The 13,962-nt window shown below is 35.4% G+C and overlaps 1 protein-coding gene across 1 annotated transcript in view; it reads left to right on the top strand.

Moving 5' to 3' along the window:
* The first annotated feature begins 10,581 nt into the window (after window positions 1-10,581).
* Window positions 10,582-13,962, top strand: part of LOC132141204 (stAR-related lipid transfer protein 13-like) — a 50,721-nt gene continuing 47,340 nt past the window's right edge. Inside the window, exon 1 of the mRNA XM_059550520.1 lies at window positions 10,582-10,936. Coding sequence (XP_059406503.1) covers window positions 10,822-10,936 — 115 coding nt within the window. The 5' untranslated portion in view covers window positions 10,582-10,821. The remainder of the gene's footprint in view (window positions 10,937-13,962) is intronic.

Here is a 13,962-nt window from a genome sequence, read left to right as displayed (position 1 = left end):
CTCATTTCTCAGTGTCATCATCACTGCTGTGGAACTTAAAAGAAGGCGTTTTGCGAAATCTCAGTGCTTTTTTGCCCATTGTCTACCACTGAATAAAAGAAAGTCAAACAGGCTTAGAATTACATGAGGGTGAGTAAACGATAACAGAATTTACATTTTACAGTGAACTACCCCTTTAAAGGGATAGTTCAGACAAAACTAACAAATATCCCATGATTTACTTACCTTCAAGCCATCCATATGACTTTCTTCTTTCAGACGAATACAATCGGAGTTATATGTAAAAAAAAACATTTCCTGGCTCTTTCAAACTTTATAATGGCAGTGAATGGGTGTTGAGATTTTGAAGTCCAGTAAAGTACATCCATCCATCATAAACATGCACACAGTAAAAAGTCATAAAAAGTGCTCCACACAGTTCCGGGGGTTAATAATGGCCTTTCTGAAGCGAATTAATAAATTTGTATATGAAAAATATCAATATTTAAAACTTTATAAACTATAATCTTTAGCTTCCACTAACTCATACGTGCATTCACATTCACGAGAGAGTGGTTCATCCATTCCAGTGGATGACGCAGGATGTAGGCATAGCGTAAGCTTATGATTTAGAAGTACAAAACAAGGATTTGTAAAGAAAAATGTCAGAGGATTTCAATATAAGCCAAAAGGAGACTGGTTTTACTTTGCTTGAAACAAAACTTATTTTTGTGCAAGATTAGCATATTCTCACCATAGTTTATGCTATGCGCACATTGTACATCATCCGCTGGAACACCACTCTTTCTCTAGCGTATGACAGTGGAAGCAAGTTTGTAAAGTTTTAAATGTATACTGCAGATGTATTCGTCTGAAAGAAGAAAGACATATATTCCTGATCGAATGACCTGCCCAACTCAATTCATCTTCGAGAATTGGCTAAAAACACATCTCTTCCATATTTATTTGACCCTCTAACTCTCTATTCTAATTCTATTCTTTAAAAAAACTAACACTAGCTTGCTCAAGTCTTTTTATATTCTATTTGTTTTCTTTTATTTATAATACAACAAAAAAGGTCTCTAGCACTAGCTTGCTCTATTCTTTTTCTATCTGCTATCTGTTAATATGAGGCGTGACATTTTATGTTGGCACTTTAAAAGAGTTTCATGTTAATGAATTTGAGATATAATTAATATGTTAATGATTTGTCAGCAGCTGATTAAAGACTGTGATAGGTTGTTTGAAGTTTAACTGAGGTCTCTTGCTTCTGTAAAGGTAGACCGTGCATGAAATGCATAGATATGCGCTGCAGCCCAACAAACTGTTGTATTTGCTTAAATGGTTGTACTTTGCTATTGTTAATTGCTCTTCTAGGTGTGAATCACTTGTGTTAGAACCATCTGGCTTAATAATTTTAATAAACAGCAGATGTCAGAGCTGTGGTACAGTGGCTCAGCACTGTAAGAGCTGTTGAATTCTGTCTTGATCCCATTTCCATCACATTCCCTTTCTCTCAGCCATACTTTCCAATCTCCATTCCACTATCCCATAAAATAGTAATAATAAAAGAATTTTTTTTTTAAAGATAAGATTAAATAAATTGTATAAAAAGTGACAGTAAAGGCAGATATTACAGAAGATCTCTATTTAAAATAAAGGCTGTTCTTTGAAATGCTCCATTAATCAAAGAATCCTAAAATAATTTATACTGGTTTCTACAAAAATATTAAGCAGCATAACTGTTTTCAACACTAATAAAAAGCATGTTTCTTGAGCACCAAATCAACATCATAGAATGATTTCTGATGGATCATGTGACTCATGGGATTCATGTTTAAAATCCAACTTCATTTTCAAGTGGAATGAATTACATTTTAATTCATATTAAAATCTAAAATTGTAATTCTTTTTTTCTATTTAAAATTTTAATTCTTTTCTCTTTTAAGTATTACTGTATTTTTGATCAAATGAATGAAGCTTTGTTTAGCATAGATTTATTTCAAATTGAATAACATTTTTCCAGATCATCATGCTTGTTTGAGTCATTATCAGAGCAGCAGCTGCAGTTTGTCAGAATGAATGATCACAGTCCAGACTCTCTGTGGTTCAGTTCTAGGCTGCTGTAGAGGCGCCCCGGAGCATTGTGAACGCTGGCCAAAGTACTGTTTCTGGCCAACCAGAGATTATGGCACTAGGAACGGTGCCAGAATTTTTTCCTCTACTGGTGCTAAGTTGGGGCTCGACCAATATGTGGGGGTACTAGAGCAATCCTATTCCAAGGTCTGTGCCCAGCACAGGGGGCTCAGCCTCATTACTGTGCCAGATACCTGAGCTTTACCATATTGGCCTGCTCTAAAACCTCTGGAAAAGCATTCTGCTGGAGCCGACAACCTCATGGTTGTGCTTCGGGCAACCTGAGTTCGAATCTTGGCCTGTTTTTTGTCACTACTTCTCTCCCACATTGCTTCCTGTCCACTGTATATTGTACTATACAAATAAAAATGCCACAAAAAGGCAGTGGAAAGTGTGTAAGAGAGAGAGACATGTTTTATTATATAAATAACAGCAATAAGAAAGTTCACTGTTGGGGCAGAGGAGAAAGGTCACTTTTAACTGTGAAAGATCCTTCAGAACAGCTGTTCTAAATCTCTAATGTGATCAATATAGCATTTTCAGACTCCAGAATTTATACTCTCTCTTTCTGTCTGAACTTCTAATGCTGTTGCTGGTGTACTTTGGTTTAGTTGACCCAAAGATGCTTTTCACCTGTTATCCAGGACAGAAGCAGCCAATCAGAATCAAACCTCATCTGCTAGATTTCTGTGGCTGGACTTCCTCTCAAATTATCTGTCTATATAAGTGTCTATATTGTATTGGGACTTAATACAATTTCAATGATCACCACCGAAATTGTGTAACCAAATGATGAATTGTAAAAGATTTGGTGACAAATTAATTAATCAGCTACTTACACTAGTTTATATCGTTATATTTAATCTCTTTTTTAGGATTTCAAGCATGTAGCACTGATTAGGTTTGAAGTACTGAAACCCTATTGTAATTGTTAGAAGGATCAGTATTCTCCATCTAAAACCGATCGGGCAGCCCAAACCATAAGTCGTAGAGACCTGAAACTTGGAGAGAAATGGTAGTACTCACACATCATTATGACCTGTTCTTCAGCCAGGGGGTGATCAAAGTGACCACAGCTTCATTTTCAGGACTTGTGAGGCACACCCGGCATACACACAATATTCACATCAAATGATATATTTCTCATTTTGAACTTTTTTTTTACCTACTTTTGGAAACTAGTCCTGGGTTTTTTGGTCAATCTTGAGAAAAAAAAACACTACGGTATAATTCTCTGAATTCAATAATTATCAAAAAAAATAGAATTTTACAGTTTGGTTAGTTAGGGGAAGTCGTGGCCTAAGGTTGTGGATTTGAGTATTTGGGCCGGCAATACCATGACTGAGGTGCCCTTGAGCAAGGGACTGAATCCCCAACTGCTCCCTGGTGTCATGCATGGGTGCTGCAGCATAAATGGCTGCCCACTGCTCTGGGTGTGTGTGTGTGTGTGTGTGTGCACTTCGGATGGGTTAAATGCAGAGCATTATATATATATATATATATATATATATCAGTAATTTAGATGTTTACAGGCCTAAAATGTCTTTTAACATATGTGCTTCAATGCCTTAAAGCTCTTGAACACCAGTAGTCAGCTAGACTATATTATTTCTTTGTTTTCATTTTTTTTTTATATATATATTTTGCCCTCTGTTTATACTAGATTACTCTGTATGCAGACCTATTTTAACTTTGGGATATTTACTCTTTTTTTTTTTTTGGTCATAGAGAGTACAGGCCAAATTAAACTCTGCACAGGAACATTTTTAAAGGTATTAATTATTTAGAGTCTTTCCTGACACTTGCTATAAGTGACATGAGGTGTATTCCAGAGCACATGACACATTTTCACTGTTCTGTCTTTCTAGTATCTGCCAAGATTTTGTGGGAGCAGAGCAGGAAGGTGAAATTGGTCTTTAAAACCCCCAGATACTGACAATTTAGAAAATGACTGTTCTCCTGTATTTGATAGAGAAGTTTTTTTAAGCAGTTTTCTTCTTTCTTCTTCTTCTTCTTCTTGTTCTTTTTTATTTTTTTTCTATTTTTAACTTAGAAAGAATATATTTACCTTATTAAGTAAGATTTAACACAATACAAAGATATATTTTGGTTGCGAGATGCATCTGGCAGATGTATCTTGCTAAGCAACTCGATGTCAGGCAAGGTTGAGTTCTGAAATGTAACTGCAGTTCATAACCAATGCGAGTACACTTTGGATTCTCAGAGCTTCTGCAAGGGGCGCTATAGTGAATATTGGCATCTGAATTTTTAAATCAGTTTTCTGTACTGCTATCAGGGTATGCTTCTTCCTTGGTTCTGTGTGTGGGTGGTATTAGCCTGCCGTGCCATTCAAAAACTGTTATAATGCAAGGTAAAGGAACATGGCATTCCTAACAAAAATGCATGTTGGTGCTGCTTGCGATAACATGAGTCAGTCCTGCACAAGTAGAAAAGAACAACACTGCACAGGAAAGCAGAAGAATTTCTCAGCTTATAATCTTTCGTCTTTGGAGATAACATCGCAGAACATCAGAGAAAGACAACGCTGAGCCCATCTCTGAGGAAGTAGCAGTTGTGACCTGAATGTCAATGGAACATTTGTTGTCTGCAGTATTTGATGTAGATATTGATGCCTAAAATCCTGTTCTCTGCTCACAGTTTAAATGACATTCTTGAAAGATGAGAGAGCAGATTGCTCTTTCAAACCCTTAAATGCCTCTATTAGAGACAAGAAGCACATATCATAAACTGGTCCTGGTAACAGCTCCTTTCTAAGATACCTTTGCAGCCACATCTGGTTGCAATAAAAAATTTCTCTCAAAAGATGGAACCAAAAATTACATGTTTATATCCCTGGAAGAATGAAACTGGCTTAAGAGTTAGCTGAACCTTTTCCATTTGAGAGCAAAACTGGTAGCAGGTTATGGGAAATGCATCATAGAAATGTTGGTGGTTTGTTATGAGCTCATATATCATTCATGTTTGGTTTAATATTATGTTTATCTCAGTTCAGTTCAAATTTCATATGTTGTTTCATTAAATGTTTCAGCTGTTTTCCACAGGCAGAGCCATTAAGGAAACTCTTTATTCTAAATGCATGGTCTTTTCGATGATTCATCTCTCAGTCAATTCTAGCATATTGTTTGCATATTCTCATTTTACTTTGTTCAGTTACTGTCATCCTTTTCTTCCTGGAGTGGAACTGATCAAACATAATTTCTTCGGAACCCAACTTTTACCAGATATGTGTATAAAAAAATGGGTGTGAAATGAAAAAGAGAGAATCATTATCATTTTAATAAAAAAACATATATTCCATAGTGAGCCTATGAATCACATAACCATAAAAAACTCATTCAGGAAGTAATTTTGAGAGTTTTTGAAATAATGAAGGGCATATATTGTAGTCTGGCTGGCTGAGATTTGAATTTGTCATTTTCTCCTGACTGAGTTAGAATGAATCAGATGACGTGAAGAAAGTCAGTTAATGTCTACTGACAGGTCATTTACAGTGTCTTCTCTCTGTGTTTGACAGAAAAACAGAAACAATGACGGCGATGACAGAGTTGTTTTATAGATGAGTGTTATGTTTGATGGGATATTGCAAGGCGACACTTACAAATGAAATCAATTAGAATTCAGAATCATCTTGGACTTTGTATGTAAATTATGTTTTTGTCAGTCAGAGTGAGTGCAAGAGTAAAAAAACAAACAAAACTAATGTCCTTATTACTATAATTAATAATCAAATTGACTGCACACACTGATACAATTTTTATATTAAGGTGCCTGGTTTAATATCCACATGAAGCCAGCCATGAGCCAACAATAGTGTATTTGAGGAAAGCAAGGTTGTGCATGTAGTGAATGACCTTTTGGAAATTAATTCCACTTTTCCTGTCTGTGTGGTGATTAATTTTCAAATGACTGTAAATGATTTGAATGTAGATTAGTTGAAGTAGAACTTCCTCTAATACAGTATTCTCAAGTGAGAAAATCTGCTGACGGAGGTGCTCATGGGAATCGGACACATTCTTGTGTGTAGGCCTGTGTAAAGGAGTGTCTGTGTGTGATCTCTGGCATGCTGAAGTGGGAGAGTGATGAAAACACTGTTAGTTTTTGTTTTCTGTCTTTGACACATAACAAGAGTAGGTGAGATTTCTCAAGAGAGCTACTGATAATATTCAAACAGTATATACTGTATGTGTGTCTGTTTGCCTGCAGGGGTCTGATATAATAGTCTGAAACAATGTCATCCCTTTTTGATTTTAAGTGTTTCCCACCCCTGTTCTCAACACTAAACATTTTGGTGGTCTCCCTTATCTAAAATATACCCATCTCAGGTCCTCAAGACTGAATTAAACAGTTGAATCAGATATAAAGGGCAAAACCAAAAAGTGCAATAGGCAGGCATCCAGGAACATAAATACTGGCTTAATTTTATATTCACATCATTTAAACTGTTAAAGCTATCTTTTTTACAAATATACAACAAATATGCATAGGCCTTACACCAGTGATGTTAGTTGTTTAGAGCAGGGTCTTCCCAGGCAAAAAAAAGTAATATATTTAAAATGTATTTATTTTATACTAAGTATAATTCAAATCTTTCAATAATTCAAATTTGCTGACATATTACTTCCTGATATAAAAAGTATTTATTTGGAGTGCCAATTGTGCACATTTCCTATTAAAATGTGTTTTAATGTCACTATTAATGAGGGTTGTATAATCTTTGAATAAATGCAAGATATTTAAAGTGTACCTAAAGTATACTTGCAAAAATTCCACTTTAGCTCGATCAGATATATTTAATCTTTAGTTGGACGTCAGCACTACTTCTGCACAATTAAAGTGCATTAAGCAGATTTAGCAGACTTTAAGTATACCAGTTTAGCATACAAAACTACAACTACATTCCACAAAAATATGTAAATGTATCTGTAGTATACTTAGCATGAAATAAATGTACAGTACTTATATTATATATACATATATTTTTCACCTGGGCTTTTAAAAAAAAAAAAAAAAGTAAAATAAAAACAAAACAAAACATTTTAAGACAACAGTCAAAATAAAACCCTTACTAAAAAATATAAAATATTTTATTTGTTCACCTGCATGTCATGTGACCATTAACCAACATCAGAGAAACATGAACATACATAATATGAAATGTTAACTCAGGGGGGTATGGATTTTTTTTTTTTCCATTTCACAGTAAAGCTCTGCTCTTAACCTCTGTCGCTATAGGCTCCGAACACTTTCAAACAGTACCATGGTTACCATGCTCTTGGATTTGATTTTCTTTGAGTACCATGGGATATGAATATCTTACACAGTAAAAGATAAATGTTTGTGTTTTTTTGAAAAGGAATGTTTTGAAGAATATATGTGTGAATAGATTTTAAAAGGCACTTTATGAGCATGTGTAAGTGTTTTGGGTGGTTCAGTGGGTGCAAGGAAATGATCATTTGCTGGACTGGACTCACTCACTGGCTACTCATAGTGAAGTGAGAGTCGGCCAAAACTCTGTTACCAGGGCAACGTCTTTTTAAAAGTACCCATTCACCCTTTCCACGTTGCTCAGCCAATAGGCTACACTGCAAACCTTATGACATCACAACGTTCCTTAGTGAGAGATCCTGATATATTTAGGGGGTTTTTTCTCCGTTGCAGACTTAGGATACAGTGGAATGTCTGTTTAGCTGAAATTACACACACACACACACACACACACTCAACAAACTCCGTTACTGAAAAATTATTTGTTGGGTAGATTTTCAGTTTAAGTTTGTTATGTTTACCAAGACTAAATTATTTTATTTTGGGAAATATTAATTGCAATTTAATTAAAAAAATGTAAAAGGGAAAAGTTTAATGTTGAAAACAGCTTTGACTTAGAAAATAAATCTGTTGTAACATCATAAAGGTCTTCATTGTCAGTGTTGATTAATTTAATGTGTCCTTGCTGAATAGACGTATCATTTTCTCCTAAAAAATATCTTTCTGACCCTATACAAGCTACACGCATAAGCTATGTAAGCAGTTTGACATTGAATTGAATGTGAAGAAAAGCCTGTATAGCCTCTCAGTAAAAATTGTACTTCAAGTATTCTTGTTACTAAGGGTTTATTTTATCAAGGTGATGCTGAAGCACAAGTGAGAGCGCCCCGATAAAAGCAGACACAAAGAAGTTTTATATTTTACATCAAATATGACAAATATATGACATTTCTTCCTGATGTTTCAGAAGCTGACCTGCTGTCGTGTCCAGAGCTCAGGTAAGGATGTGAGATTCTATTACAGTTGAATGGCTTTGCCACTAACAACATTACCATGGCAGCTGCTAGAGCACCGAGAAAAAGACTGTGAGTTGAGTTAAATTGCAGGCAGTGAAGTGGATGCAATTCACTCTTAATTAACATAAAGAAATGATACTAAAAAAAGTCTCCCTACTATCACGTTTAATGAAAATATATGTAAACAATGTAGATTGGAGGCAATATCCCGTGGTTCTACTTTACACTCTGATGCTACTTTGTTGATGTTTCCTGATCTGTAGTTTGAGCTGACCTCTACCCTCTCCATGCAGTAATCTACTGTAGTTGTCACCCAGTTGCATTTTAGGAAAGTCATGGTAGTCTCCAGTCATTGGATCACGTGACACAGAAAGTAGATCATACTATTTTTAACACACCTCAGATGGCATGGTAGATATCTAATGTGTAATTATTCACCACAGATTGTGAGGCACAGGAGTCCTTATGTGTGCCATTTTAGGAGCCGCTCTCTGAAAGTGCATGCTATAAAAAAACACAAATAAAAAGTAGAATGTATAGCTTTTATTTTATATTTGTATGTTTTATGTGGATGATTACCTGCTGATCTTTGCAGGAACATTAAAATAAGACTAGATGTATTTTCTTGTTCTAGTTTTAAAATAACAAATGGGATTCAGTCCCTTTGGGGAGCATATTTTAAGCAGACCGTTCTCAGTTTCTGTTGAGACTTTATGGGTGTATTGTTAATTTGACTCTAATTATAATGTTTGTAGTTCATCCTAGTTTGCAAAGGTCCCCACAAACTATGCAAATGAACAAGATCATTAAACAGACTAATATGCGTGGTTGTTTTTGGTGTAAATTCAATGCACAGGTGAGCAATCTTACATTTACATTTACATTTATTCATTTAGCAGACGCTTTTATCAAAAGCGACTTACAGATGAGGACAGTGGAAGCAATCAAAAACAACAAAAAGAGCAATGATATATAAGTGCTATAACAAGTCTCAGTTAGGTTAACAGTACACCTAGCATGGGATTTTAAATAATATATAAAGAAAACAGATAGAATAAAAAAGGAATAGAGCAAGCTAGTGTTAGAGGTCTTTACACATACACACACACACATACAATTGCATAATTAATGAAAAGAAAATATAATATAAAAAGATTAGAAAGGTAGTTAGATTTTTTTAAAGAATAGAATTAGAATAGTGAGTGTTAAAGTTAGAGGGTCAAATAAAGATGGGAGAGATGTGTTTTAAGCCGATTCTTGAAGATGGCTAAGGACTCAGCTGTCCGGATAGAGTTGGGGAGGTCATTCCACCAGGAGGGAACATTTAATTTAAAAGTCTTAAGGCCACATGCATGATAGCTTGGTTCTTTACTGTCAGGGTCTCTTAATGCTTATTTACTCAGTTTGATTGCTTCATGTTGTCACTGTTCTCTGGCATGTGAACAAACAACCCTACCCCCCACCCCCCAGCAGTCATTCTGATGTAAATTTTTAGTCACATAGACTGATCAAGCACTGTAACATAAGTGTGTGATATTTACTTTGTATATTTACAGTTTCATTCAGATCAAAGTCTGTGAAGTATCAGTCCACAATGGCAGCAGCATCAGAAGCTTCCAGGCATCAGACCAACCCATTCAAAATTAACTGTAATTTAAACAACTTCAAATATTATGCAATTTGTTAATTTGTTTTGTTATATCCATGTTATGGCTGTAACCACCCTTTTATGCTTGAGTTTTGATGAGGAAAATAAGACACATATTATGTGAAATAATTATTTTTATTTTTAAATAAAAACGATACGTTATGTGGAAAAATTACATTTAAATTTAACACAAATTATCACTATTATAGTGGCAGATTTGGGGTCTCTTGATATGCTATATATATATATATATATATATATATATATATATATATATATATATATATATATATCTCTATCTATCTATCTATCTATATATCTATATATATATATATATATATATATATATATATATATATATATATATATATATATATATATATATATATATATATATATATATATATATATATATATAATGTCCTTACCAGTGTCGACCTTTTGATTACGTCTTACTTCGGACCGTTTAAAAAGTCAGCAATGGAAACTACTAGAGTCAAAAGACGCACACGTGAAGAGACTTCATGTCCCGTGATGCTTAGCGGTTTGAATGGTTACAGTGAGCGTCTACGGAAAGTCTTTTTAATGAGAGTTTTTAAAGAAATGAACGAGAAAACGCTACCATCTGATGACGGAGCAGCATGCGTATTGACTTAGGACTAGGACTTATGCATCAAGAAGAGTCTCACAAAGAAAAAGTTCAGGGTTAAAAGTTGAGTTCAGAAGTCAGGAGAGTGTTAGCGAAGGAGTTTGGAAATGGATAAAAACTGCAATGGCCAACAAACGAGATCTCTATCTTTAAAGTTCAGAGAATCTACTTACAGAGCCCTAACTTTACTGCGGAGGAAGGCGAAACAGAGGCAGATAGCGGGTAAGTTATACAGAATGTTTTTTTCCCCTTTTTTTAGAGGAGAGTTATATTTTCTTAAGGCATCGAGGGAGACTGCAATGAGTCAATATATTAAAACCTTTGAACGGAGCTCGAAAGTCTGTCCAAGATTGCTTTCTGTGTGATTTTGGGTATATATATATATATATATATGAAATATAGTGAATTAATGTGTTTGCATTAGTGAAAAAGACCCATGAGATTCCCTTCAGGCATTGCTGAACCCTCGGAAATTTACCGTGGTAACCATGGTTTCAGCCAATTTTGTAAAGTTATTGATGAGATTACGTTACTTCTGTATAATCAAATATACGAATCTATTGTTAATGAGGCTAATACAAAGTTATTTTTACAGTCTTACTAGACTGTGTAGAGTTTTTTCAATAACCGTATGCATAGAAACGATCACGTTTTGACTAAAGCTATGTTTACCATGGTAAAATGAGTCTGTGTACTGGCTGTGGCTCAAATCATAACGCCCTTCCTACCTAGATAGTTGCTGCACGTGTATGTGTTGTTCAGAAGTGCTGTTTAGGAAGGAATCTCATTTGGTTTTGAGACAGCTCCTGATTGTGCATACAGTATACATTAACATAGCACTGCTAATAACCATCTTTGGCTGCCCGCAAAGCTTTTATCTGGTGAAAGAAAGAGTGGAAGATTTTGAAATTGCCTTTCAATTAACTTAAATGGCATATATGCGTCACATCTTTGGTCTTCTAACAATCCCTGCAGTCATTTTTTTTTTATGAGGAAACTTTCTGCTGATCTCATTACAAACATGACTGTGAGTTTCCAATTTCCATTGAGACTGTGATTATCTTATGAGTTTTGGAAGTGCACCACCTGTCTTTAGAAGTAGTTGCCTTGTGCTAGTGGACTTTTATCATGTTGCACTGTTTTGCCCCAGATGACGGGGTGTTTGTCATTGTAAAAGGGGTTTATGACATTAAAAGGAGTAGTTTAAAAAAATCAACTGCTTTTACAAAGAATTTACATTTCCTCTTTCTTGTGACTTGTTTGATGAGCATGTGATGAGCAGGTTTATCATTGACCAAAGTGTTTCAAATAAATGAATAATTTAGAATTTTTTGACTTGTGTTTTGGGTGACTTTGAAGCTAAGGGCCCGTTGAGGCCAATTTTAAAATATTTTTTACTAAAATCTGTACCTTTTAAGAGTCCTACGTAATGCCATATTTGCATGTAAAATTAAGTTCTATGACTGTCAGCTGATGTTTTTATATTTGAACTGGTCCATCATCATTCATTAATAGCCTAACTGCATTCTGCATTGTACAAACAATTTACAAACTGTTAAGATTGAAATTATCAAGGGTCTTGTATAAAATAATACTTCAGCCACTAGTTTTAAATATTGGGATCCTTCTGAAGATATGATATGACTTTTGAATGGAGGCAGTGAGTGTGTCATACAGTATGTGCTGCTGTGGCTTTATGGTTTGAGCTTGCGCATGGTTCGTCTCTTGAGGTTTCTTTCACTTGTCATATTTTGATTAACATTAAGTAGTAACCTCTGCAGAATTTCAGCTGAGAGGAAGCAAGCATAGAAATCCAGTTTTGCAACATAAAATGTTTTTGTGGTTAATTGAAAAAGTCCTAATTTGAGATGTCCAGGGGGCTCATGTATAAATATTGCGTATGCACAAAATGTGCATAGAAATGTGCGTACGCTGTTTTCTACGCATATATCTAGATTTATTTAAAAAAAATTTTTTTACAGATTCCCTTGACTGTGCGTACATACTATTTTTGATGTTGTGTGAAGGCATCTCCACAACACTATGTAAAATACCACTGTATTTGAAGGAAAAAAAAAAAAAAGGCCAGTGGAAAAGAATGTGGTCAAGTATATTCTATAGGCTATTTGTCTCAGAACTAAACAGTTTTGTTTTGATGGATATTTTAATATATTCTAAAACATTCTGGATGACGGGGTTAAACATGGTGTCACGTGGATGGGAATATACATGGAAATGATATGCAGATGTAGGGCTGGGTACCGAAAAACTTTCGATACTATGAGTATCGAAAAATTATTTATCTTTCGGTGCCAAATTTCGGTTCCAAAAGCCAAGCGGCCGGTTTTTTGTTGTTGATTTTTTTGGCCAAGCGGCTGTGTCTGTGTGAGCTTGTAGCATACGTGCATGTAAGGACCTAAATTCACCGTGATTGGCTGTCCACCACCACGTGACGTAACGGGGAGGATTTCTGAAGATACTCGGGGTGCTTCTCAATATCCCTACTCGTCTCCTCGCTCCTCCGTCCTCCATCCTATGACCCGGAAACCGATCGAACACAGCCATCTTGAAGGACATCTCAATTCTCTAATTGCACCACGAGGAGACGAGGATCGAGGAGGGAGGAGGCTTCATGAGGAAGGATGAGCGAGGATACACAGGTGTATCCTATGCGGAAGTATTTTATCGACTTAACGTGACGCACGTATAAATTCTCCTCCCCCTTCACATCTGTTGTAACAATTTTTATTTATATTTTACCTTTTCACTTCAAATAAACCATGCATGTCATATATTTCAAACAGGCCATCTTGCTTTATTAATATTTATTATGAATGTCTTAATTAACAAACTTTAACAACATAAGGGCAGATCCCTTTAATTACAGCTGATGACACTTTGAAGTAACGCTGAAGGGAGCGAGGATAAATCATTTCACTTGATTCAAGTCCTCCATCCTCACGTCTTTTCCTTGCGTCCTTCCCTCGCATCCTGAAAGGGTGGAGCTAAGACACGAGGAAAGGAAGCGAGGAAAGGAAACGAGGATGCACAAATATGAATTGAGAAGCACCCTCGCAGTCACACAACACAAGTGTAGTTGTTTTTTCTCAAAACGTTTCCATTTTACAATGTCAAAGAGGTCTAAAGTGTGGCTACACTTTATAAAAGTGGATGCAGAGTCAGCAAAGTGCAACATATGTGATAAGAGTATTGCAACCAAAGCCGGCAATACCACCAATTTAATGAAG

The sequence above is a fragment of the Carassius carassius genome, chromosome 5 (assembly GCF_963082965.1).
Source record: "Carassius carassius chromosome 5, fCarCar2.1, whole genome shotgun sequence".
In the NCBI taxonomy this organism is placed as follows: Eukaryota; Metazoa; Chordata; class Actinopteri; order Cypriniformes; family Cyprinidae; genus Carassius; species Carassius carassius.
Note: the sequence above shows the minus strand (reverse complement) of the source record. Positions and strands in the feature narration are given on the sequence as shown.